At 36.0% G+C, this 25,877-nt stretch overlaps 1 protein-coding gene and 1 pseudogene across 3 annotated transcripts in view; one reads left to right on the forward strand and one right to left on the reverse strand.

Moving 5' to 3' along the window:
• UACA (uveal autoantigen with coiled-coil domains and ankyrin repeats) overlaps positions 1 to 25,877 on the forward strand; it is an 85,078-nt gene that overhangs the window by 16,708 nt on the left and 42,493 nt on the right. Inside the window, exon 2 of one of the 3 annotated variants that reach the window (XM_070044884.1) lies at positions 25,105 to 25,650. The exons of the other annotated variants lie outside the window; for them this stretch is intronic. Within the exon in view, the coding sequence (XP_069900985.1) occupies positions 25,612 to 25,650 (39 nt within the window). The 5' untranslated portion in view covers positions 25,105 to 25,611. The remainder of the gene's footprint in view (positions 1 to 25,104; positions 25,651 to 25,877) is intronic. 3 annotated transcript variants of the gene reach the window in all.
• Positions 17,889 to 18,340, reverse strand: LOC115862848 (ubiquitin-conjugating enzyme E2 N-like; annotated as a pseudogene).

Genomic DNA, 25,877 nt, shown 5'->3' on the forward strand with positions numbered 1-25,877 from the left:
ATTAACGTCTTTCATATTGACTTCAAAAATCTGGTAATATTTTTGGTTAAATTAGCAGGAATCTAAGTATTGTCAATGAAGTTTTGAATTTTTAATATGTAAACTGTTAAGAATTTGGTATACATCTTACATGTCCGTAAGTAAAGTTTGCATTTTAGAATCATTTGAACGGCCTTTTAAAGTAAAATTAGATTATATTGGCAAGAATAAGACCAAGTTGTCTTTACCTTAATTCATTCCTTTGTAGCAGTGGTTCGCAACTACAAGTGATTTTTGTTCCCTGAGAGACATTTGCCAATATCTGGAGACCTTTTTGTTATTACAACTTGGGGACGTACTACTGGCATCTAGTGGGTAGATGCCAGGGATGCTGCTAAACGTCCTGCAATGCATAGGACACACCCTGCACAACAAAGACTTACCTGGTGCAAAATTTGAATAGTGCCAAGGTTGAGAAACCATGCTTTATAGGATTTATAACAAAGTATAGTTTTTATCATCCTTTATATTTTTCATTCCCGTCACCCCCACATCTTAGATGTACCAGCATTTTGAAATAGTGCTCTTGTCATGATATGTGGTAGATTGATTACAAAGTGGCCCCATTCTATACCCTTCCCTTTATCCATAGGCTTTGCAATGTGACTTTGCCTATTTCCCTGCTTCTTGAATATAGGTTGTACGTGTGCCCTGCTTTGGACAATAGAATATGTTGGAAATGATGTTGAGCCTAGGTCTCAAAAGGTCTTTCATGCTTCTGTTCTCTCTTGTGAACAAGACCACGCTTGCCTGGCTAGACTGCTGGTTACCAGTTGCTCCTATTGTCCCAACAGACATCTAGCCAATCACCAGACATGGGAAAGAGGCCATTCTAGACCAGTCAGCCTCCAACCAGCTGGGCCATTTGACTGCAGACACATGCATAGCCAAGATTACTCAGTCTCACCCAGCACAGCAGAACTGCCCAGTTGACATGTAGACTCATGAGCAATAATACGTGGTAGCTATTTTAAATCTCTGGGTTTGGTTTTGCAGCAATAGAAAACTGATACATTGTGATACAGTAAGATTTTTGGAGGGAATGGAGTCTGCTTTTTCCTCTAATTACTAATAATTCTAGGCAGAAGTCTTGTTAAAAAGCCTTGAGATGGGATTGTATTTGCTGCCTTCATAATTCAAAGACCATGAAGGGAGGCCATGAAGATTGCAGTGAAGTGAGTGAAGGGGAGAAAGTGGAAGGAAATTTTATCAGTGATCTCTTGGGGGTCTGGATCATATATTAGTAAGGATTTTGGATTGTGTTTGGATCCCAATCTAAAGAGTCCAGTAGGCCAGTTTTTTGTTTGTTTGTTTGCCTTTTACAGAACATCCCACGATTTGGGTTTGCTTGACTTCTTCCTAATAATTACTTTCAGGTTAAATATTTATGGCAAGAATACTAACTACTAGAGGGTTTTAAGCAAAGGAGTGACATGATCTGACTTATGTTTTAAAAAATATTCTGACTGCTGTGTGAAGAGTAGAATGTAGCTTACAAGTAGACAAGGGAGACAAGGGTAGAAGTGGGGAGGCCAATTAGTAGATTAATTTAATAGTCCAGGATGCAGAAACTAAAACAAAAACAACCCCCCAAAACAGAACCATAATAGTTCTTCTTATTGCCATTAATTAATATAAATTAATTTTATTGTAGACCATTTAAAAACTTTCTTCTGCATTTTCCATATACTCTCACTTGAGAAATAATGAAATGTTTAAAAATTGGCCTTTTAAAATAATAAACTCATGGATCTGTTTAAAAACTCATCTTTCCCCCAAAACAGTAAGGATAACTCCAGGAGAAAGGTGAACAGGGAATAACAAATTACAAAATGTGTGAGGCTGTGTTATATCTATATTACTGGAAAAGTCTAAGCAAATTATTTATTTGTAGGAGTGAACCTCTGAACGTGGCTTGGTTTCTGTTTAAGTACTGTGGCTGATCTTGTTCTTTGTTAAAAAATTTCTTACATTTTAAGTAAAAGGCTGTGGTTGAAGTACAAAAGATATTCTTTTAAAAATAACTAACCATCTTATATTAAAAAAAATTATATTGTATACATGTAGATTTAGCAAGTGTTTTTTGTTTTTGTGGTACGCGGGCCTCTCACTGTTGTGGCCTCTCCCGTTGCGGAGCACAGGCTCTGGATGCGCAGGCTCAGCGGCCATGGCTCACAGGCCCAGCCGCTCTGCGGCACGTGGGATCCTTCCGGACCGGGGCACGAACCCGTGTCCCCTGCATTGGCAGGCGGACTCTCAACCACTGCGCCACCAGGGAAGCCCTAGCAAGTGTTTTTAAATATAGAAAAATACTGTGCAAATTTAAAACTGAATAAAACTTATTAGAAAGAATGTAACATAAAGTTTATGATTTTGACCTCAAGAGAACGCAGTTATTTTTCTCTTCAATGTATATACTTTATATAAGACTTTGGATGAAATGTTCAGCTCTTCTTAATTTGTTCACAATATGGAAGTGGTTCCCAGATAGGGTCCTGCTACACTCAAAAGGGACAGAAAATCTTCCAAGACACTCTCACACTCTGAGCCCTGATAGCCACCTATTCAAATTCGTCTGTCAGCTCAGAACAGTAATGATTTTAAAGCACCACAACTGTTCTAGAACTCAGCCCTGCTCATCATTAAACATCCTTGAAACTCAGAAAAATATGGTAATGGATATGAGCCACCCTCATACCTCTCACAATGCCTGAGAGTATCACTAGGCAGCATTTGAGAACCAGTGAACTGAAACTCATATTACACACAGTGCCTAGCCCTGCCTTTAGCAAAGTCATGAGCTCTGTCACCATCAGCCAAGAGGTTATAAGCATGAGCATTTATTAACTCCAGTTAGAATAATCGCTGCAATACAAATAACTACAGTCCTCTGTTAGGATGATAATAAAGATATTGAATTTTAACTAAGCTCCATAATTTCTCAAATACACAGTATTATTTGAAAGCTGTTGAATATGCCACCATTTTATTAAAATCAATACAAAATATCTTAATGCCAATTGTGTAGTGAAATACAATTGTTAGAATAGTTTGCTATAATTTGACTATAAAATAACACTTAAAGTGTACTAATTAATTTGAAAACTACTTATTCATGCCAAATTCAAATTATTCTTCATATACAGCTACTTACTGATGTAAAATATATGAAAAATTCAAAATTGCTTTTAAGAGTTATTAAATATTTCCAAAACATGAAAACTATAATTAAACTAATTAACCAATTTAGAAATCTGCCAGTTAACTTCCAAACACCAAACTGAGGGTATGTCCCATAAAGGTATCTTCCAGTACAATATTAATATTATAATCCCCAACATTAAATTCTAAAATCAATTCAAAATACTCAAAATAACAAGAATAGCAAAACTGAAACATTTGTTATTCATTCCTTTTTAAAACGTTTCTCTGATTATAGAAAATTGTAAATCTTTAGAAATTATCATTTAGATTGTGAAAAATCTCCATATTTACATATATGTGACATGTCACGATATCCAAGATACATTATGTGAAAAAAGCAAGTTGGAGTACAGCCTATTAATATAATCCTAGTTTGGTTAGTGGAGATTTTTATTTTAATTGGAAAAGTATACACCAAATTCTTCATTAAACTCTTAAAAATAGTTTCCTGTGTTTAAGGGGTACAGGAGTGTGGGGTTCTCAAAGATATTCCTGGACCACACTTTAAGGGATGGGTTTAGATTTAGAGTGGTGTCATTCTGCATGTTGAATAAACACATGCACCAGGTCATTTTGGTGCAGATCGCTTGCCTGCTACATTCTGGCTGAGCTGCCCTGTGGAGTATTTTAGGTGATAGAGGACAAAGGAAGAATACAGCCAGTAAAGGGACCCTACCTTCAAAGAGAAACTGCTCTTCTTTGTTTATTTCAGGACTTCTTTGAAGAAAATTTCTGAAATTAAAAAGACTTGAAAACCACCATCTGAGATAGCTGTCCATATCAAGTAGAAGTTCTAGGACAGTTTGAGGGTATTCAGTAAATTAAATGTCACTACCTTAATGTATATTTGGGGTTTTTAGTTTCTGAGAACATTTTCTCAATTATATTCATTTTAGCCACTTTAATCTGAGCAGGACAGATGAAAAGTGTATTAGAAATGAAAATATTTCTACCATGATGAAGTATTTCAAATAATTTATAAATAGGTTGTCAATATAAATTTATCTGCTCTGTGGACAATAAAGTTCAGAAAAAATATCTATTTAAAATGGAACCAATCAGTTTTATAGTGCTTCATATTATTTCTATGTGATGCTATGTCAAATAATTTTAAAGTAACCTATTTGTTTTGATTATGTGCATTTTCTAATTGTACAATCGTTTATGTAATAAAGTGAGGAAAAACTTTATGGATATTGCTCTTTGTTAAATAATATTTTTACAATTTTTAGAAACATAAATATTAATTTTCCTTTTATAGGGTACTCCCCCGCCCCAAATGCCAGGAAAGAGGAGGGAACCTTTTCCTTTTTATATTGCCTTCTCTATACTGTTGGCTCTTTCTAAAAACCATGGGTATGTATTCAATTCATAATCTAAAAAAGTAAAATTCAGTCCTTAAGCAAAAGCTGCCTGTTTCCTAACCCTCTTATACCTTAACCACAGCCTTATGCTTAAAATGAAGGAAATTTGGAGTTTAAGGTGGAAGCAAAGGAAGCATGTCTGTGGCTGATAGTGAGAGTGGAAGACATGGATGGACTAGAATTGAACAACGTGTATGGCCGAGCATTGGTGGGCAGCTCCTCTCAGTATCTTCTTGAGGTTCCTGGAACAGAATTGATGCCAGGGCCACCCCTAGCTCCAGACTTTGTAGGGCTCAGCTCAACTATGGTTTTCTGTGAGATTTTTCTTGCAGCTCTTTGTATATCTTTATGATAAATCCCATTTTTCTTAAGGCAACTGCATGGGTGTTTTATTTCTTGCAAGTAAAGAAGCTTGAATAGAACAATATTCATTGTTGAAAATTCAGAAAATACAGAAAATATAAAGAATTCAAGTCTTCTTTAATCCCACATTCCGTAGCTTTTAACTCTTTGGTTATTTCCTTCCATTATTTTTCTGAATGTTTATTCCTTAAAATTGTGCCCTTACAACCTAGATTAATGTTTGCATGCCTTTTCAATGTACTGAGCTCTGTGATCTTATTTCTAGTTCAGAAGAAAATTAAAGCCAAGGTAAATGAGAATGATTGGGTATGTACTTTTAAAACCTGAATTTTGGAGAGATTTAGTTTTATTATGAAAAGATCAGCAAAGAGTATGCTTCTAAGCTAGCGAGAAAATCAGTGCCATTCAGTTTTTTACACTTTCCTCTGTGTTGCTCATGTATTATATGTCTTGTAAAAGTTTGAATTAAAAGTTTTGTTAGGGAAGACCCAATTTCCTGTTGTCAGGAAATACCTTTTGTCACTTTGATAAATTCACATTAGGCTTGTTTAAGCAGAAACTCAATCTTGATTGAATTAGAAGAAGCTGAGGAACACTGAAAGTCCATTGAGGTATTAAGTGTCATCTTATTATTGTATAATGAGAACTAAGCAGCTGACTAGTGGGCTGGGTACCTCCATCCAGTCTACCCCTATAGTGAAGCAAGTTTATCAGAAGCTTGCCTGGTAAAGGTAGCATCAGAAGAGTGGGAATGAGTCATACCATTCAAATGTTTAAAGCTGTTGTATTTTGATGACTTGGTGTCCCTGTCATCTTCCTTGGATTGTTCCTGCATGGTCAGTACCTGAATTCCTGAAAACCTTCCCTCTTAAATGCACCTCTGCTCTCATCCCAGTATGTTCATAGGTACTTCAGTTGTGCTCCCACTCTTCGTTTCTATTTTTTGATTAAATGATAACATAGGAAATTTTTAGATTTTCTGTACATCACAGTGCAGCTCGTGGGGATAAAATAACAATTGCTATTTTGCAGTCATAGGATTTGGTAAAATCACCAAATAAAGACAAAACTCTATCTAATACATCTATCAAATAAATTTATCAAATATTCTATCAAATAAGATTTGAGTCTAGGAGATGTGTTGCAAACCTTGTTGCTTTTTTTGGTTGGAGCTTTCCTTGTTTTCTGGCTTTGGTATAAATGAATAGAGGAAAAGCCATTTGGGGCCAAAATTTACTGTATACTTGGGAATGCTTACTATTTAAGGAAGGAGTTAAATCTATAAAAAGTTCTCACTCTTTAAGGCAATTGGAGGTGTGTGTTGGTTTAAAATAGTACAATATGCATACTTGTGAAAGAAGCCACGAAGCACACCTTTTAGCTGGTTATTGCTAGCTCTACTATTTTGCAACCACAGATTCCCTTGAAAAGTAAAACTCTGTAGTACAGTGTAAAACACTCAATTTCAGACAAATTTTCAGCTGAATATTTGTTACAAAAGCAAGTCACAGACATTAATTTTTTAAAAAAATTTAAATCAAATAGTGCTAAAGGACTATCATATGTTTAGGTCTCTGTGCTCTTAAAAATTCTTCTCTTTGAAAGGCACAACATTTTCTTTGAGTATATGTGTTAAAGATATTTCTGTGTATTATTGTGTATCAAATTTTATGAACAGACTTTATGAGCAGCTTGCCTGAGAAGTAATACAAAGGAAAATATTCACAATGTTGCTTTATATTTATATGGCTACCTTTGTATGTGAAGTAGTCAGGTTTAGAAAGAATTCTTTGATTTCAGTTATCTGTTAATTTGTTTATTCAGTCACTCAACAGATACTTAAGTGCCTGCTCTATGCAGTCAAGTGGCTAGGTTGTGAGGATACGGAGTGCTACTCCCTGATCTTGAGGAACTTGTAGACAGACAAGGCGGGGAGACAGTATTACAGTGCTAACACATTTAAATATAAAGCTACAGCACTGTGTAATAAGCTCTGTGAAGGAGAGGTATACCATAATATACATAATAGTGAAGGTCTGACTTGGTCTGGGAAGTCAGAGAAAGTGTCTCTGCAAAAGCTGAGCTGAGATCTAAAAAAATGAGCTATTGTTAAGTATCATAGAGGAAGGAAATGCTGTAATCAGGTACTCTGTGAGGGAACCTGGTACTTTTGAAGAACTTCACTATGAAAAGAGATTAGAGGGCTGGGAGAAGAGTATCCAGCTTCAAGATTACACTTCAGAGGTCAGTAGGGACCAGACTGTGAAGAATCTTAGAGGTCATGTTAAGGATTTGGTTTTGAGAGCAACAGGAAGTTATTAAAAGAGTGTAAATACATTAAGTTTACATTTTAAAAGTTAATCTCTTTGCATTTGATTGCTGTGTAGTAATTCTTAAGGAGTTATGCTGTGTAACCACAACTCAGCTCCTTGGTGGTGGTGGTGGCAGCATAATACTTAACTGCCACTTATTTTGCACTTGTTCTGTTAACTCTAATCCTTATGACTAATGAGGTGGTTGATATTACCTTCATTTGGCAGATGAGGAAATTGAAGCTCCAAAGGAATAAATAATTTGACCAAGGTCGTTAGCAAATAAGTAATCAAGCTGGGAACTTACTGGGAACTTATTCCCGGATTTTCTGATACCAAATCCCTGTTGGCTAGTAGGTGCGAGTGCCCTCAACAATAGACCATTGTACTCTTTCTGGCCAAACTGTACGTTCAGACAAGTTCCCAAAGATGTTTTTAATAATGATAAATTAGTGCTTCTCTGAGATTGAGTGTTCAAACGAATTGAATAATAATAATAAAAAGCTTCTCTTAGTGTCCAGCAGGGGGAGCCAGAAAGACTGATATTTGAATACACTTTGGAATTCTCCAAGTTAGGAACATTCATTTGTAAGCAATTCTATTGAACGCATATTAAGAATAACCATTTAAATGAAATGTGTGTATTTTGATTTAAAAGTAAATATATATCTAGGTATTGAAAATGAGGAAGCATGTGTAACAAAATATAAAGTTATTATCCCTTAATGATGGTTTTGCTAGGTTGTCTTTGCTGCTTTTGTTTTGAATATGTATTAGTCTTGTATAATTTTTCTACCATGAGTTTGTGTTATATAATTTAAAAAACTCTTATTTTTTGTTTATATGGGTGAGGTAAGGGCTATTAAATGGTTTATAAAGTGTTTAAAATATTCCTTTAATCTAAAATGCATCACCGATCATTTTAATGCATTATTGATTTACTTGAGAAATCCTTTTCATATCAGCAAAGTAAATTTAGGCCATCACTTAATCTGAATCTTCAAAATTCTGAATTACTGTAGTCTGAATTTAAGAAAATGTATTCAGTAGAAATAAAAGGTGTATTATTTTGGAATCTTGGTTGTCACATTAATAAGAACATCTTAGAGTATTAAAGAAGAAATTCATTATGAATAATATATTTATTTAATAGGATTCAGACTTAGAACTGAGTTAATGGTATCGGCTTTCTCTCGCATCCATTTTGTAGAACTGGTAAAAAGTATAAAACCAAGGTAACCCTTCTATGGAATGATTATTAAATAATCTGTACCCTTTTTTTTGCCAGCATGGTATAGAAAAAAATTGAAGTTTAGAATTAGATAGTCTTGAATTTGAATTTTTACTGTGTCACTTGGTAGCTATTTAACGTTGGCAAGTCAGTAAACTTCTCTAAGTTCCTCTTTATACGGAAAATGAAGATGGTAATAACAGCCTTTTTTGCTTATAGTTGAGGACTACGTGAAGTGTATATGAAGTGCTTATTATTAATAATAAATGTTAATTTATCAGGTTTGCAACCTTATTTTTATTTTTGCCACAACCTCACTTCCAACAACTAAACTGAACTTATTTATCCTTTTAGTAATCTGTATTTACTCATACCCCTACCTGCTATAGAAACATAGCTCCTTCACTAACTGCACTAGTCTATAACCACAGGCATCTTGCACTATATTCAGCTACCAAAATAATAGCTCCGCATCGCAGAATCCCTCCCCTTTTTACCTTTTGCTTCATTTGATTTCTGTATTAATCAACTTTGCTACAGCAACAAATAACCCCCAAATTTTGGTGGCTTATAACCACATTACATTACACATAGACTCTGGGCTGCCTGTGCAGAGGGGCTCTACTCCACATGTTTTCATTCTAAGACCCAGACTGAAGGAGCAGCGTCTGTCTGGACCTGCCATTTACGTGGTACTGAGAACTCAGAGGGCCGGCTGAAACTTGTCGTACCTCTTAAAGCTTTTGTTCAGGTGTGGAGTGCTTCGTGACTGCCAAAGCATGTCACATGGCTAGGCTCAAAGTTAGCGAGGCACAGGGACAAATATTGTTCCCATTGGAGGTATAGGCAAGTTATAAATTAATGGGCAGGGCTGTATAGCCTCTTCCAAGGATGGGCATGGTAAAGAGTGAACAATAATATAATCTACCACAATCTGTCCTCTTGATTACAAATACTAACTTTCTTCCCTTCTGCATACTAGATTTATTTATCCCTTCCTCGAGAAAAATACCCCAAGAATTTCTTTCAGTCGTTAGAGTTTCTACATCATTTCTGTATGTAGATTTTCTTGACTCAGAGACCAGTTATCTTCCATCCTCCATCTCTCCAACATACAATGTTGGAGCAGGGATAGGCTATCCACAGTAAACCCTCCTGTTAAGAAAGGGGAAGAATAGAGGCACATAGCAATCACACTACAATTGTCCTTGGCAATTGTAAGAATATTCTTGGGTAAATAGAGTGAGGCCTCCTTTTCTTGGCACTAGGGGATGTTCCTTGATTAGGCCCTGGTTTTGGTCCTGTGTGAGGCGCTCTAGTCCGCTGTTTTCCGTGGCCATGGGCTATGCCCTCCGTGAGGTATTTCCTTTGATATACCATGTTCATCCGTATTGGAACAGAGTATTGGAGGGTGTACCCTTCTTAGCTGGGGAATGAGGTAAGTGCTGAGCAGCTTTCCTGGCCTGCTTGTCTACAGAAATTTGGGCACCCAAAGATGGTCTAGAAGAGTAACAGACCCTTAGCTCAGTCTGTGGATTGTTTGGGAAGTTGTCTTTTGTCTTCTTATCTATTTGATTTTAGTCAGATCCACGTGCCATGCGCTAGCTATATCCTCAATTCTTTGAGGTATGCATTTTTCTCTAGACATCAATACAATTACCTTGAACTGATCAGGCTTCTGTGGGACCACATCCTTAGTCTCTTCCTGTGGGGCATTCCCCTCCAAGCCATTTTGTTCCACTGAAAGGGTTTACTGGGTGAAAGGAAAACATTTGTTTCCTTTACTCACAACTCACTGACACTTTTGCACTCCCAAGTATGTGTGGGTTTTTCCACACCAAGCAATTCTCCAATTCTCTGTGGGCACCGACTGGGTGTCCTATAAGGTAACTCAATTCTGCCACTACCCAGAATTAACTCAGACCTTACAGGTTAAGGGCTCAGTCCTGCAAGACTGCCCCTCTCCCACCTTAGATGCCAATCACAAGTCCAATCATTTCACCAAGCTGTCTAATATTTTATACCTAACAGTTTTATTTACCACTACACTATGTGGTTTGCCATTACAGTTTCCTTGCTGTCTGCCACCTGGCCTCAACGCCTGGACTCCTGTTTGACCAAACAACTGGCCTCAATGCCTACATCACATACTTTTATTATTTTTGGTGGTGGTGGTGGTGATGAAAGTAGCACCCTGCTTCTGGTACCAGTTTCGACAGTGTTCAGCTTTGTTGTAGTAATTACCTCCACATTTCAGTGGTTTCTCAAAATAACAAACTTATATTTCCTACTGACTTTATGTTGTAGACTGTGAGTCAGCTCTGTAGAAATAGCCTGTGACTCCCCTCCAGAACCAAGGCTGAAGGAACAACCCTTATATGAAATCTCTTGACAAAGCACTGAAGCAAGAAGGCTGGCCCAAATTTGTGTTGCTGCTTCAAGTTTTTGCTTAGATGTGATGTACATCACACCTGTTCATATTCTATTGGCCAAAACATATGACATGGGCAGTCCCCAAATCAATAACCCAGGGACGTCTATTCTTTCCCTATGAGATATGCACAAGTCACACATCTACATGTGGATGTATATATATAATCATCTTGCAAGGAAGTAGGGGATTGAATAATCTCAAATAATAATACTGTCTGCCACAACTTTCTCACATAGTTTTGGATAATGCACAAAAATCAGAGTATATCCTTTTTAAAATTTAAGGTCATATTACCTTAATATATTGTATCAATCAGGGTTCTCCAGAGAAATAGAACTAATAGGAGATATCTATATATTTGTATCTCATAGATATCTATATCTAAGAGAGAGATTTATTTACTTTAAGGAATTGGCTTACATGGGTATGGGGCTGAAAAATCTGAAATGTGTAAGGCAGGCCGGCAGGCTAGGAACTCAGGCAGGATTTCTGTGTTACAGTCATGAGGCAGGATTGCTTCTTCTCTGGGAATTTTTAGATTTTGCTCTTCAAGTAATTGGATGAGGCCTACCTCAAATTATCAAGGGTTATCTCCTTTACTTCAGGTCTGCTGATTTCAGATGTTAATCACATCTACAAAATACCTTCATAGCAACACCTAGCCTCCTGTTTGACCAAACAACTGGTCATCATAGCAGAGCCAAGTTGTTATATAAAATTTACCCTCATATATACATAATGCTATTTTGCAGAGAGTAGAGTATGAATACAGAGAGTACTTTCTAATAGGTCTCGTGGTAAGGCAGCAAACAAATTAGCTTGATCACAACTAATAAACTAGATGTATTTTGGCTGAAGATATTTGAGCATCTAAAACAGGGGTTGGCAAACTGTGACCCACTGCCTGTTTTTATATATATATATATATATATAAATAAAGCTTTATTGTAACACAGCAATACTTTTTTTTTTTTTTTTTTGTATATGATCTGTGGCTGTTTTCATTCTACAGTGGCAGAGTTGAATAGTTACAACAGAGACTGCATGGCTTGCAAGTCCTAAAATACTTACCATCTAGCCCTTTACAGAAAATGTTTGCCAACCCTTAAAGAATACATAGAAATGGTGCTTGCAGTCCTTGCTCTGTTATGGTCCACTCCTAGTTCAGTATTTCCATTCAAGTAGGAATGTATACTTATTAAACATTACAGTAGCAATGTTTTATTGTTGAAAGCCACATATTTTATTAGATTCATAAAATTTAATAATTTCTTAATTGTTTCATTGCACAGACATTCAGAATTTTTAGATCACATGCTGAGTTCAGTTTTTATGGATAAAATATATACGAATGCTGTTAGTTTTTAAATGAATACTTGCGTATCTTTGGGAATGAAGAGAAAGTATTTTTTCTATAAAATTTGATCAACTTCATTTATTACAATTGCAGAATTCATTGTTATGTATCTATTTTCCTTCTTTTAAGATGGTTAAAAAGGTATTTCTGTACCCAGCTCATCACCTTTTTTTAGATCATGGGTTAAAAAAAAGTAAACTATTATTTTTTAATTTGATTGCTCTTGTATCTGTAAAATTGAGTTAGAATACAAGATGTATTGTTTCCCAACCAAATAGTAAATTGCAGCTTTTGTTAGTAGAGACAGTCTAGGCCCTGGATTCACACAGTCCTAGGTTTAAATATAGTGTTTTAAAACAACAGCTATTTTACTTGTTGCTGACTTCATAGGTCAGCAATTTGGGCTGGGCTCTGCTGCATGGTTGTTCCACTGGTCTTGTCTGGGGTCACTCATGTGGTTGCCAAGTCATCTGGTAGCGCCTGTAGTGCTGGGTGGTCTAAGTTGGCCACGCTGATGTGTCTGGCACTTTATGCTAGATTGCATGACTGGGTGGCTGGACTCTTTCTCCCTTAAGCTCTCTCATGCTCTGGGTCACTAACTTGCTTACGCTGTGTCAGCAGCATCCCAAGAGGGGAAGCTATAAGGTCTCTTGAGACTTAGATTCAAAGTTCTACAGGGTCACTTCTGCCACATTCTATTTGTCAAAATAAGTTACAAGTCCAGCCCAGATTTACGGGATGAGGAGATAAATGCCATCTTTTGATGGGAATCATGGCAAAGTCATGTAGCAAAGGGTGGGCTTACAGGAGTGAAAGGAATTAATAGTAGCTGCACAGTCCAACACTGTAAATTCCTTAGTTTCTTTATGCCCCATTTGGAAAGTAGAAATAACAATATGACTTAGAGAGTTCTTCTTATAGTGTAACAAGTATTTCTTAAAGAAGTTTGAAACTGAATCTTTATTTTAAATGCTGTTTTTTCTTGTTATATACCTAAATATCATGAGAGTATTCATTCTTTCTCATTATTAATTTGGTCATGTATTTTTAATATGGGAGAAATATATTAAGACTCACTGGAAGGAAATCCTGCTTAAAAAGCTGTGTGGGAAGAGTTATGCATATGTGTAGAACTATTATTCATTTTATAATTTAAAAAAAGCAGTTAACTTCTAATGTGTTTACAAAAACATATATTTTCTTATAATCCTCTGTTTGTACGTATCTTTATATTTCCCACTTTTAATTTTAAAAATACTGGCTAGTAGGGTAAGATTTATTATTAGTTCAATTCTTGAAGGGTCTTTTGAGTTCTAGCAAACGTATTTTTGTTTAGCTAACATATTTTTGTTTCTTTGCGAAGCCAAGAAAAAATAGAAAGCCAAAGAAACAAAAATATCTCTTATTTTTCACTGTGGTCAAACCCCATCAGAGGCTCTTTTTTAAGTGTATCTGTTTTGCTTTTTACTTTATCAAGAATAAACATAGAATGCTTCCTCCTGTTTTGAGATATATATATATATCAAACATCAGCCAAAATGTTTGTTAAAACTCGTCAGAGGTATTACTCTGTTCATTGGTGTATGTAAGGTGGGGTAGGAGGCATAATAGACCCTTCTCTGTTTTTACCTTTATATTGAAAAAGTTTCACTCATGACATTTAGGCATTTAAAGAATTCTAATTTGAATACATTTTTTTCTAAAATTTTCTAAGGAAAAAGTTTATATTTAATTTCTCCCAGATAACCAATTGCTTAACATTTTAAAGGGGATCTTAAACAAAATCTTATTTATCCAGCCTGAGAGCTCTATTCTTGTATGATATACATTTATAATTTTTTTGTATTTAAGATCTATATATATATTTACTTTAGAATTTAATGCTTCTTCTGGTGAGGAAGGGTGAAATAAGTAATATTATGAAAAAAATGGCTTATTAAAATTGGAGAGGCAATTTCCTGTCTATTTTAAATAACCTCTTTTGGGTCCCTAGACAGTTCTAATAAAGGAGCAAATACCTGCAATAGTTAGGGGTAGACAGTCTGGTATTTATACAACAGACTAGAATAGAATCAAACCGGGTGGTTAGGAAATCTTATCAAAGCAGTGCTGAGTCTTTTTGACTCCAGTTGTTTAAAGTTTTTTTAGATTTCATAGCACCTTCAGTCCTTAAGATGTTAGATTTATTAAGTAATAATAATAGTTATTATTATTGTTGTTTTTTTTGTGCTTGACATTTTTATGTAGAGAAATCCAGTAAAGCAGGATTAAGCCTGTTAACATCTTAATCAGAAAAATGATGGATAGGGTATAATTTTCCCTTTCCTCTATTTGTTCCATTGAGTCCTGACTATATAGTACTTTCAGATCACACAGTGGAAGGCTTGAGAGGATAAGATGGGGCCTAATTAAATAAGGATAAGGAAAAATCAGAAAGGGAAGAGAGTCTGGGGTCTGGCAAGAAGACAGTGGATGCGCAGCTTTTGTCTCCCTGGTTTATTTTAACATTCTTTTTTTTTCCTTTTTCTATTATGTAAGCTCTAATTTGCTGTTATATAAGAAAGAAGAGTAAATAATCTTTGGACTAAATGGAATGGGGGAAATATTTCTGTCATCAATCCAGTGAACTGTAGAACAGCTTTTAATTGTGCAGCCTAATCTTCAAGGAATGTTTATGCTTCATGAGCTTTGCTTTCTGTTGTTTGCTCCATTTTCAGTTGTGGCAGAGCTCGTCTTGGGTTTAGTAACAGGAATGGTGATAATTGTAGGATACCGTGGAAGTCTGTTGTACTTTGTTTCAATTAGATATTTAGGGGTTTGCCTAAATGTATGTGTTGTTTAGCTTTTATTTAGGATTTTTTTCCCCTGGGAGAAGACTTTATTTAGTTGCCTCTATGTTCTTTTTCTTGAAGAGCCTTATCTTGAGGATGTGATTGTGAAATTCTGTTTTTTGGGGTGCTATTTCTCTTTTATGGTGGTTTTTTTAGTGTAGTTCATTGCAAAGTTTGTTTAGGTTTCCAGGTCTGAGGTGGGTGAGGTACATTATGATATTTATTATGTTAAGATAATTGATTAATCTTATAAACATTTCAAGGCAAGTTAAGACTTAGCTGTATATTGTTCAATATAAATGCTTGGAAGTGAAAAAAAGTAGCACTTTAGGATGAATTATTTTTTTAGACTTGATTCTAAAGTGGCCAAAAGAACCTTATGAAGAAGAGTTGCTTTAGTTCCTGAATAAGTCCCTTTTGAAAAATTTTGATGACAGAACTGGGGAAACTCACATTTTAGATCTGGCAGTGCCTGCCCCCCTCCCCCTCCTCATCCCGTGATCCCTCTTACTCATTATTAGTCAGCTAAACTGGCCTTCTTTCAACCATGCCAAACTCACTTCATTGCTTGTTCTCTTCTGAAATGTAAATTCTCTCAGGCTGGCTCTTCCTTTTCACTCAGATACCATCTTCAATATCACCTTCTCAGAAGTTTCTGGGTTACCCAACCCAATAATCTATCCCCAGCATTCCATCGCATCTCCTTCCCAATTCTCACTTGATAGTTTTTTTTTTCCTTAGTTGTTTAACCCTATTTTGTTCCTTTAGAACATCAAATTCCATTAGAAGAGAGACTTTGATATGTTCATGGCCTTGATGGTGGTGGTGGTTTCACTGGAATAGACTTATTCTCAAATTCATGGAGTTGTACACATTAAATGTGTACTGCTTTTTACATGTCAATGATACTTTAATAAAGCAGTTTAAAAAAGGAGAGAGACTTTGGCTGTCTTACTCACTTCTGTATCCCTAGTGCCATGCATGACATGTAGTAGGTGCTTCATTAAAGTTTGCATATGCAAATGTGGAAATGTTTGTCCCTTTTTTTTGCTGTAAAGGACAGCTAAGTTTATGATGTTTAAATTTTTTAAAGATACTTGCATTTTTACATCAAAGATTTATTTTCAGATGATCTGAGAAATGGAAATAGCTTAATTAGTGGAAAGGACTGGACAACAAGTCATAACAATAGGATTCTCTAATCATTCTGCAACTAACTGCAATTGCCTTATACGAAATCCCGTAATCTCCTAGTGACTCAATTTCTGCACATATAATATGAGAAACACTGTTAGCATTTCATATGATGGGGCTGAGGGAGGTAGTAGGGGTAACACCATTCAGGGATTTGTAGACATCATAAAGGAATTTGTCTGTCTCCTACAAGAACAGAAAACTACTGAAGGATTTTAAGCGAGGTGGGAGAGGGTATTTGGAAGGGAGTGGTGTAGTGGTGGTGGTATGATTAGGTTTTCATTTTGAAAATCACTCTGGCTACAGTGTGGAGAATCCAAGGGAAGGGGCTGGAATGAATATAGACAGACTGTTTAGGAGATTAATGCAGTCATCCTGGTAAGGAATGGTGCTAACTTGAAGTAGGGTAATGTCGATGGACCTGGAGATGAGCTGGTGGATTTGAGTAATAATGGGGAGGTAAAGTCACTGGGATTTGGTGAGTCAGGTGTCAAGACTCATTTCTAGGTTTCTGTCTTGTACAACTAGATGGATCATGGTATCATTTACTGTGTTAGTGAAACTTGGAATAGGATCAGATTTCAGGAGGAAGAACATGTTTATAGTTTGGGACATGGAGACACTTTTAAGACACTGAAGAAGAATTGTCAAGAAGATATTTGAATACATGGGCCTGGAGATAAAGAAGTCTGGGTTGCAAATGTGTATGGGAGTCATATGTGAATAGATTTTTAAATTGATATATCATGAATATGAAGTGCTTCATAAACCATAAAGGGCTACATTTGTGTTTAGTTTCCTAATTTGTGGTGCTATTTCAAACCTGGTGATTTCTCTACTCATCTTTTATTTTTATATTATTTTTGATTTTTAGAATAACAAAAAATATTTTGCTAAAACATAAGATTTACAGAAGTTTCCAGACAAGCCATACAAAATGGTTACAAGCTTTTTCTTGAAGGGAGGATTCTACACTTGACAGCAAAGTCACAGTGTTATAAGTGAGGGTTGTGATGTTTGTTCAATGTTCCCATTTTGGTTCAAACAATCAAGCTTGTCCATCTACAGCATCTAAATAAAGTTAGACTTGGCTAGAGAACATATTCTAAAGAACTCGCTAGCTGCTTTTAACCACTGCAAGTAGATCATCAAAAAAAGGGGGAAAGGAGCCCATAAAATTAAAATAAAACTAACTTCCCCCTCACCAAAAAAAATAAAGAAAAACACCTATCCCCCTGCAGCTAACCCTGACAACTACCTTCATTCACAGTGCTTTCTACTTAAACCATGATGGGGGAAATGCGTAAAAGCAGAAAGGGGCCATTGCTTTTAAATGTTTCGCAACAATCCAGATGATACTTCTAGCCTCTGCTCATGCTTTACAACAGTGAATCAGGACAAGGCATATTTGCTGATGGGCATTTAATCATCAAAGGACTGAAGATGTCTGGGCTTTTATTCTGTAATGTTTCTAAAACTGTGTCCATTGAATGCAAACAAAACAGGAAGAAGTCTTGGCAGAACTGGAGAAGTGATGCACACTTGCCGATCGGATTGATTTAAATATTATTCATGGCATATAGCCTAGTCCATGCTCTAGCTGCTTCTATGGCTTGGGCTTCATTGGTCTTCCACTGCTTCGCTACATCATTTGCTAATGGACCATCTGGATTGGGAGCACTTCACAAAGCCTGGATCTGTGCAGATCTACAGTGCTGGGGACCACTGATCTTTCAAAATATCTAAACATATTCTTCCCAAATTGTCTACATTAGGATGATCAATTTTGGTCATGAAACATACTTTAGAGGCTGCCATTGGGTATTCTTCTGGAAGGAATAGTTCAAGTTTAAAAGCCCCTTCCTCAAAAGGGGAATCCTGAGGCTCAGCAATGACCACATGAAAATAACGGGTGTTGCTCTCATCTGGTTCTGCTTTAATGCCGGGCAGGAACTGGTTCTGACAGCAAACGCTGGGTTTCCTTGATAATCCTGAGGGGTAGCCCAGCCATCTTGTCAGATCCAGAGTTCAGCCTCTGGTCTTGTCTCCCTACTCATCTTTTAGTAGATAGTTTAGTCATTTTTTTCTACAAATTTTTTTCTGATTTGCCTCTTTTGAACTACTTCTATAGCTTACATGTAATTAATGTGGTATTATAGCAGTGTATTATGATTATGTGCATGTTTGCATATATATCTGTGTCTTTTTCATATTGTGAGATCAGTTAAAGAAAGTAACTGGGTTTTATTCCTGTGAATTGCCTGAGGCCAGGTCTCATGTATGTTTTGTTCCCTATGGTATATCCAGCACCTAACGTGTGGTGTAGCACATATCAAATGGTCATGTATATTTGAATGTTGAGTCAAGTATTCATATCCCTTTACACATAGATGCTCAGTAAATTTTTACTGAACAAATATCCCATCTTTTGGCAGTTATTCAGTACTTCTTCTATAAACATTATGTAAAAGACAAAGCTCTTTTGCTGCTTCTCCTTATCTATATTAGGGGTTTTTGATCTTGGGGCTTATGGACTCCATATTTGTAGAGAGGAGGTCAATGAAATAATCTGAAAATAAATGTAAATTTTTCTGATTCTGTGCTTATGTATAATTTTTAAAAGAAGGTCCATTGCTTTCATCAGATCTTACTGGGGTCTATGACACCAAAATGATGAAGATCTGTGAATTAGATACTTTTCTTTAGCATGACTTTTCTTGGTTTTAAGCAGTTTTCTATGAAAGTTTTGTGGTAATCCTGTATATTTCTCTTTTGGATAATGTATCCAAAATTGCCTTGAGTCTAAAACTGGTCTTCAAATCATATTAGCTGTGGTCTGTTGAGTCCATCCCTTAAATATGTAAGTACTTTATATGAATTTGCGTATATTTTAAAGTCTACTTGTTTATTTGCATCTATAAAGTTCTTCTCAGGAGACCTTCTATCCTAAATATTGCATAAATGAAACAACTGTTGGACTTATTTATGTTTAAAAAATTTTGATTAAACCTTTTAACAGAGAAGAAATTTGAGCTTAATATACAAAATTTTTGGTAATTTTTTTCTGCATGGTGGAATTATAGGTCATTTATGTTTTTATATGTAAAATTAAATATATTATAGATTTTCTATATTGAAGATGAATCACTTTAAAAGTTTTTAAAATATGATTTAATTTCTGAAAAAGTTACAAATTTGCAGTTGATGCTAACATGAGGGAATCACTGTCAGAACTTTTAAGTGATTTCCTTTATGGTGATCTAGAGTTTAAAGCTATCATCCATTTAGCTCTACCTAGTGAAATAACTGCTTTGTGTTAGAATGTTATATTTATTCTCTAGAAATAGCTGTATTTTGACTTTTACCATAAATGTGTTGGCTTGCTGCATTCTGAGTTTGATTAATATCTTCTTTTCAAACCAGTGCAGTACTGAAGTATAGAAATATATTTATTATAAAATGTGGTAAACATTAATGCTTTTTTAAAAAACTTACTGCTTCTTTTTAGAATGCTTTCATTCGATGGCACAGGGCTCATCTTGTAAGTATATGGCTGTGAATGACAATAGCTTCATTTTAATCCAGAGAAGACTGAGTGGAAAGGATATATACTGCATTTCCTGCCATATTAATGAATCAGTGAAGGGTCTTGGTAATAAGCATGTAATATAGTTTAAAAGTTTATACATCAGATTTATTGGACCATGTATCAAAAGTGCATGAAATATACAGAAGTTGAGAGAATAGTTTAGTATAATGAACCCCAATGAGCCTGTAACTCAGCTTTAACAGTTATTAACCTATGGCCAATCTTGTTTCATGTATATCCTCACCCTCTTAATTTTGTTTTTAAAAAGTTTATTAATTGATATGAATCATGCTAATGATATTGTGAGAGATTGCATTTCTTTTGTTTTATTTTTACTTTTAATTGTGGTAAAGAAACACAGTTTACCATCTTAACCATTTTTAAGTGAATCTTTCAGTAGTGTTAAGTATATGCACATTGTTGTGTAAATTATCACCAGAAGGTTTTCATCTTGCAAATCTGAAATGCTATATCCATTAAACAACAACTCCCCGTTTTCCTCTTTCCCCAGACCATGGTAACCACCATTCTACATTTTGCTTCTATGAATTTGACTACTTTGGATACCTCATATAAGTGGAATCATACAGTGTTTATCTTTGGGGGGCTGGGATTTATTTCACTTAGCATAATGTCCTAAAGATTCATCTATGGTGTAGCATGTGACACAATTTCCTTCCTTTTTATGCCTGATTCATATTCCATTGCATGTATATACCGCATTTTGTTTATCCATTCATCTATCAATGGATATTTGGGTTGCTTCCACCTCTTGGCTATTGTGAATTATGCTGCAGTGAACATGGGTGTGCAAATACCTCTTTGAGGCCCTGCTTTCAATTCATTCAGATATATACCCAGAAAAGGGATTGCTGGATCTTATGGTAGTTCTATTTTTAATTTTTCGAGGAGCCTCCGTCTTGTTTTCCATAGTGGTTGCACCATTTTTCATTCCCACCAACAGTGCCCAAGGGTTCCAGTTTCTCCACATCCTTGTCAACACTTACTATTTCTATTTTTTTGATAGTAGCCATCCTAATGGGTGTGAAGTGATATCTCATTATGATTTTGATTTGCATTTCTCTAATTTAATGATGCTGAGCATCTTTTTATATGCTTGTTGGTCATTTGTATATCGTCTTTGGAGAAATGTCCGTTCAAGTCCTTTGCCCATTTTTAATTGGGTTATTTGTTTCTTTATAATTGAGTTACAGTTCTTTACATATTCTGCATGTTAAACCTTCATCAGATATATGATTTGGAAATGTTTTCTCCCATTCTTTAGGTTGCCTTTTCACTCTGTTGTTTGTGTCCTTTGATGTACAGAAGTTTTTAAGTTTGATGTAGTCCCATTTGTCTATTTTTGCTTTTGTTGCCTGTGCTTTTGGTGTCATATCTAAGGAATCATTAAATCCAAAGTCATGAAGCTTTTCCCCTATATTTTCTTCTAGGAGTTTTATATTTAGATGTTAAATTTAGGTCTTTAAATTTAGCCTTTAATCATTTTGAATTAATTTTTCTATATGGTGTAAGATAAGGCCCAACTTCATTCTTTTGCATGTGGATATCCAGTTTCCTCAACACCATTTGTTGAAGAGACTGTCCTTTCCCCATTGAGTGGTCTTCGCACCCTTGTCAAAGATCATTTGACCACATATGTGAGGGTTTATTTCTAGGTTCTTTATTCTATTTCATTGATCTAAGTATCAGTCTCTATGCCAGTACCATACTGTTTTTTTGTTTTGTTTTTTTTGCGGCACGCAGGCCTTTCACTGTTGTGGCCTCTCCCGTTGCGGAGCACAGGCTCCGGATGCACAGGCTCAGCAGCCATGGCTCACGGGCCTAGCTGCTCCGCGGCACATGGGATCTTCCCGGACCGGGGCACAAACCTGTGTCCCCTGTATTGGCAGGTAGACTCTCAACCACTGCACCACCAGGGAAGCCCCCCCCCATACTGTTTTGATTACTGTAGCTTTGTAATATATTTTGAAATCAGGAAGTGTGAGACCTCCAACTTTGTTTTTCTTTTTCAAGATTATTTGGCTATTTGGTTTCCCCTGAAAGGCAGTATGAATTTTAGGCTGGATTTTTCTATTTCTGAAAAAAATGCCTTTGGAATTTTGATAGAGATTGTGTTGAATCTGTGGATTGCTTCAAGTAGTATTGACATTTAACAATAGTAAGTCTTCCAAGCTGAACACAAACTGTCTTTCTATTATTTGTGTCTTCTCTAATTTCTTTCAGTAATGTTTTGTAGGTTTTGGTATACAGGTCTTTCACTTCCTTGGTTAGGTTTATTCCTAGTTATTGTATTATTACTATTTTTTTCAAGTTAGTGTTTTTGTTTTGTTTTTAACATCTTTATTGGAGTATAATTGCTTTACAATGTTGTGTTAGTTTCTGCTGTATAACAAAGTGAATCAGCTATAAGTATACATATATCCCCATTATTGTATTATTTTTGATGCTATTGTAAGTGGAATTGTTTTCTTAATTTTATTTCTGGATTGCTCATTGTTAGTGTATATAGAAGCACAATTGATTATCGTGTGTTGATTTTGTATCCTGTAACTGTGCTGAATTCATTTATTAGTTCTAACAGTTTCTTTTTCTTGTGGAATTTTTAGGGTTTTCTATGTATAACATCATGGCATCTGCAAACAGAGATAATTTTACCTCTTCCTTTCCAATTTGGATACCTTTTATTTCCTTTTCTTGTCTAATTGTTCTGGGTAGGACTTCTAATACTATGTTGAATAAAAATGGTGAGAGTGAGAATCCTTATCTTGTTCCTGGTCTTAGAGGATAAGTGTTTCACCATTGATATGATGTTAGCTATGTGCTTTTTATATATTACCATTATTATTATTATTTTAAAAAAGATGTTGGGGGTAGGAGTTTATTAATTAATTAATTTATTTTTGCTGTGTTGGGTCTTCGTTTCTGTGCGAGGGCTTTCTCTAGTTGCGGCAAGCGGGGGCCACTCCTCATCGCGGTGCACGGGCCTCTCACTATCGCGGCCTCTCTTGTTGCAGAGCACAGGCTCCAGACACGCAGGCTCAGTAGTTGTGGCTCACGGGCCTAGTTGCTTCGTGGCATGTGGGATCCTCCCAGACCAGGGCTCGAACCCGTGTCCCCTGCATTAGCAGACAGATTCTCAACCACTGTGCTGCCAAGGAAGCCCCCATATATTACCATATTATGTTGAGGTAATTTCCTTCTATTTCCAGTTTTTTGAGTGTTTTTATCATGAAAGATTTTAAATCTTATTTAATGATATTTCTACATTAGTTGGACTTTTGTCCTTAAGTCCATTACATGGACTTTTGTCCTTAAGTCAGTTAATGTGGTGTATTACGTTGATCAATTTTCATGTGATGCACTGTCCTTGCATTCCAAGAATAAATCCCACTTAGTCATGGTGTGTAATCCTTTTAATGTGCTGTTGAATTCAATCTGTCCCCCTGATTATTCTGATTTCTTTTGAAGTAAATACCAGAAACAGGCATTAAGCTGATAAGCAGGTAAACATATGATATAAGGGCAGATACTGATAACTATTATGAAGATAAGTGAAACAGGGCAGAAAGATAAAGAGTGGCAAGGGTAGAATGGGGCTGGTACTGTTTAGATACAGAGGTTGGAGAAGCCCTCTAACGCAGTGATATTTAAGAAGAACCAGAATGAAGGTGAGGGAAGAACCTTACAGACACAGGGGACAGCAGAGGTGGGAATTTGCTTAGACCTCTTGGGAAATACCTGGGAAGGCAGGAGCGAGAGTAGGGACAAGAGAGTAAGTCACAGAGGCTGGGGAGGTTCTGGATATCCGCAGAATAGGAGGGCACATAAATCCCATCTCCTGAGCCTTAGCACAGACAGCTCCATATATGGCTTTTATTATACATTACAGATCTCCCCCTGTCTTTTTATTTCCTTTGCCTTTGCTGTCCTATATATAGAAAGAATGTGCTTGCTTTGTTAACCAAAGGACAGGGCCTGAGTTCTATCCCACCCAGATTTCCTCTGAAGACCGGTGAAATGGAGTGGGTGGAGTCACTGGGTCCAGCCAGAATCCATTGTGATGTCTAATGTGATTTGGGGGAAAAAAAAATCATTGTTTCAAAAATAAAACATTATGGTATATGATCTTATATATTTTATAATTAGAATATGTACCTAATATTTTAAATTTAAATAGTAGGAAATGGATTTCTTGATGAAATTCGTAACAGAACTTTTAACTGGCAGCATGATCTATAGTATAGAGTTACCTCCTTCCTATAAACAGTTGTGTTGGGATGTTTAGCATTCCCATGAAATGATTTCCCAAATCTGCCTTTTTGGAGGAAGTGTAAAGTACTCTCGTGCTACTGTGGGAACTAGAAGGTACAGAACACCCTGTAGCTTGTAGACATTTGTCACCATCCTTGATAATGTAAGGAATGTTGTGGTACAAGCATGTTAAGCATCATGGAGAATGTGGAGAGGTTGTTTGCTTTGTCCCCAAATGGAGTTTTATTTACAATCTTGCTCAGTGATTTATGCATTTGTCTCCTCTAGTATTTAATCGTTTTATTTCTTTGTTAAAATCCCTGAATCTAGATAATTTGATTCCACTTATAAAATATTTACTTGTTATATTAGGCAGGGTGCTAAACTTGGAAATTAAGAGTACTGAGTTAAATTTAAAATTTGTTGAAAAGTATTCATCATAATGCAGACTATTTAATGTCTTGGCAGTGCCTCTGGCTCTTCTCATTTGACATGTTAGGAGACAGACTGGCAGCAGTTGTAAGCTGAAACCTGGTTGTATGCTGAACGAGACTGATAGGGGTACAAGGAAAATGGAGAAAATCTGAAAATGTTTCTGTGTGTGTGTGTTTCCTTAAATTAAAGTGTGACACATTTGCTTAAAATAGAATTTTATATTCTGTTTATCAAGGTCATTATAACTTCATGATAGAGGATCCTAAGACTGAAACTGGTTTTAAATATTGTTATGTGGAATAACCAAAGTTGTCTCTTAACAATTTTGTCGTGATGTCACGCAAGTTGCTTTGATATAATAAGCATGTTTTACAATGTGTTTGAGTCATTTTTCCCTAGCAGACCTCAAGTTTATTACTCAGAGGAGAAGCATGAATTTACAGTATATTCTTAGCTGCTCTTCTCTATCTATCACTCAGCTGTCAAGGCCTATGGAATCTAAAATAGATCCTGACCAATGGGAGACAGCCTACACACTGCTTACGGGATGATTCGGATGTGGACAGCTTTATCGTGCACAGATGCTGGTCTGTGTTGCAGTGTTGAGGCGGCAGGATGCAGAGTTGAAGTTTTCCAGTGGAGTCCCTGAAAAGGGACAGCTTTGAAAGACAGCTTCTAAAGAATAACAAATAGGAGGAGTTACAGTACCTGATTTGGGGGCTGCTCTTACTCAAGTGCTGCACAGCAAGGAAGATAATTTTCAAGCGTTATGAAGGCGGAGAAGGATTCTGAAGACGAGGAAAATATCGTTAGAGATCCAAGCTAAGTGTCGCCCAGCATGAAGACTGCAGAACAGGAAGCGTTGTAACGGGAAGGACCTAGTCACTTGTTAGGCGTTTCTCTGAGGGCTTGCTTTGTGAGCTACAGAGATTTGTAACTTAATGCGAAGTAGTTTGCTGTTAGCAACAAGAAACTAAATCCTGTCTATGATGAACTGTTGGTTTTCTTGTGCTCCTAAGAACAGAGTAGGTATCCCTGTAGTCCAGTGTAACAAGAGTCTTGGCTAGGCTTTTTGAACCGTATTCTTTTAAAATGTACTGTTTTATTAATTTTGGTTTCTTTGTCTATTATATTCTCTCTGCTTTATTTGATTAGCAGATTGGGGGTAGTGATCGAAAACAAAAGTTCTTGTTTCTTTTTCTGTGTTTAAAAAGCATATAATAGAATCTTAATAATTGAGCAGTATTTCTGT

Source organism: Globicephala melas, chromosome 2, assembly GCF_963455315.2.
Source record: "Globicephala melas chromosome 2, mGloMel1.2, whole genome shotgun sequence".
Classification (NCBI taxonomy): Eukaryota; Metazoa; Chordata; class Mammalia; order Artiodactyla; family Delphinidae; genus Globicephala; species Globicephala melas.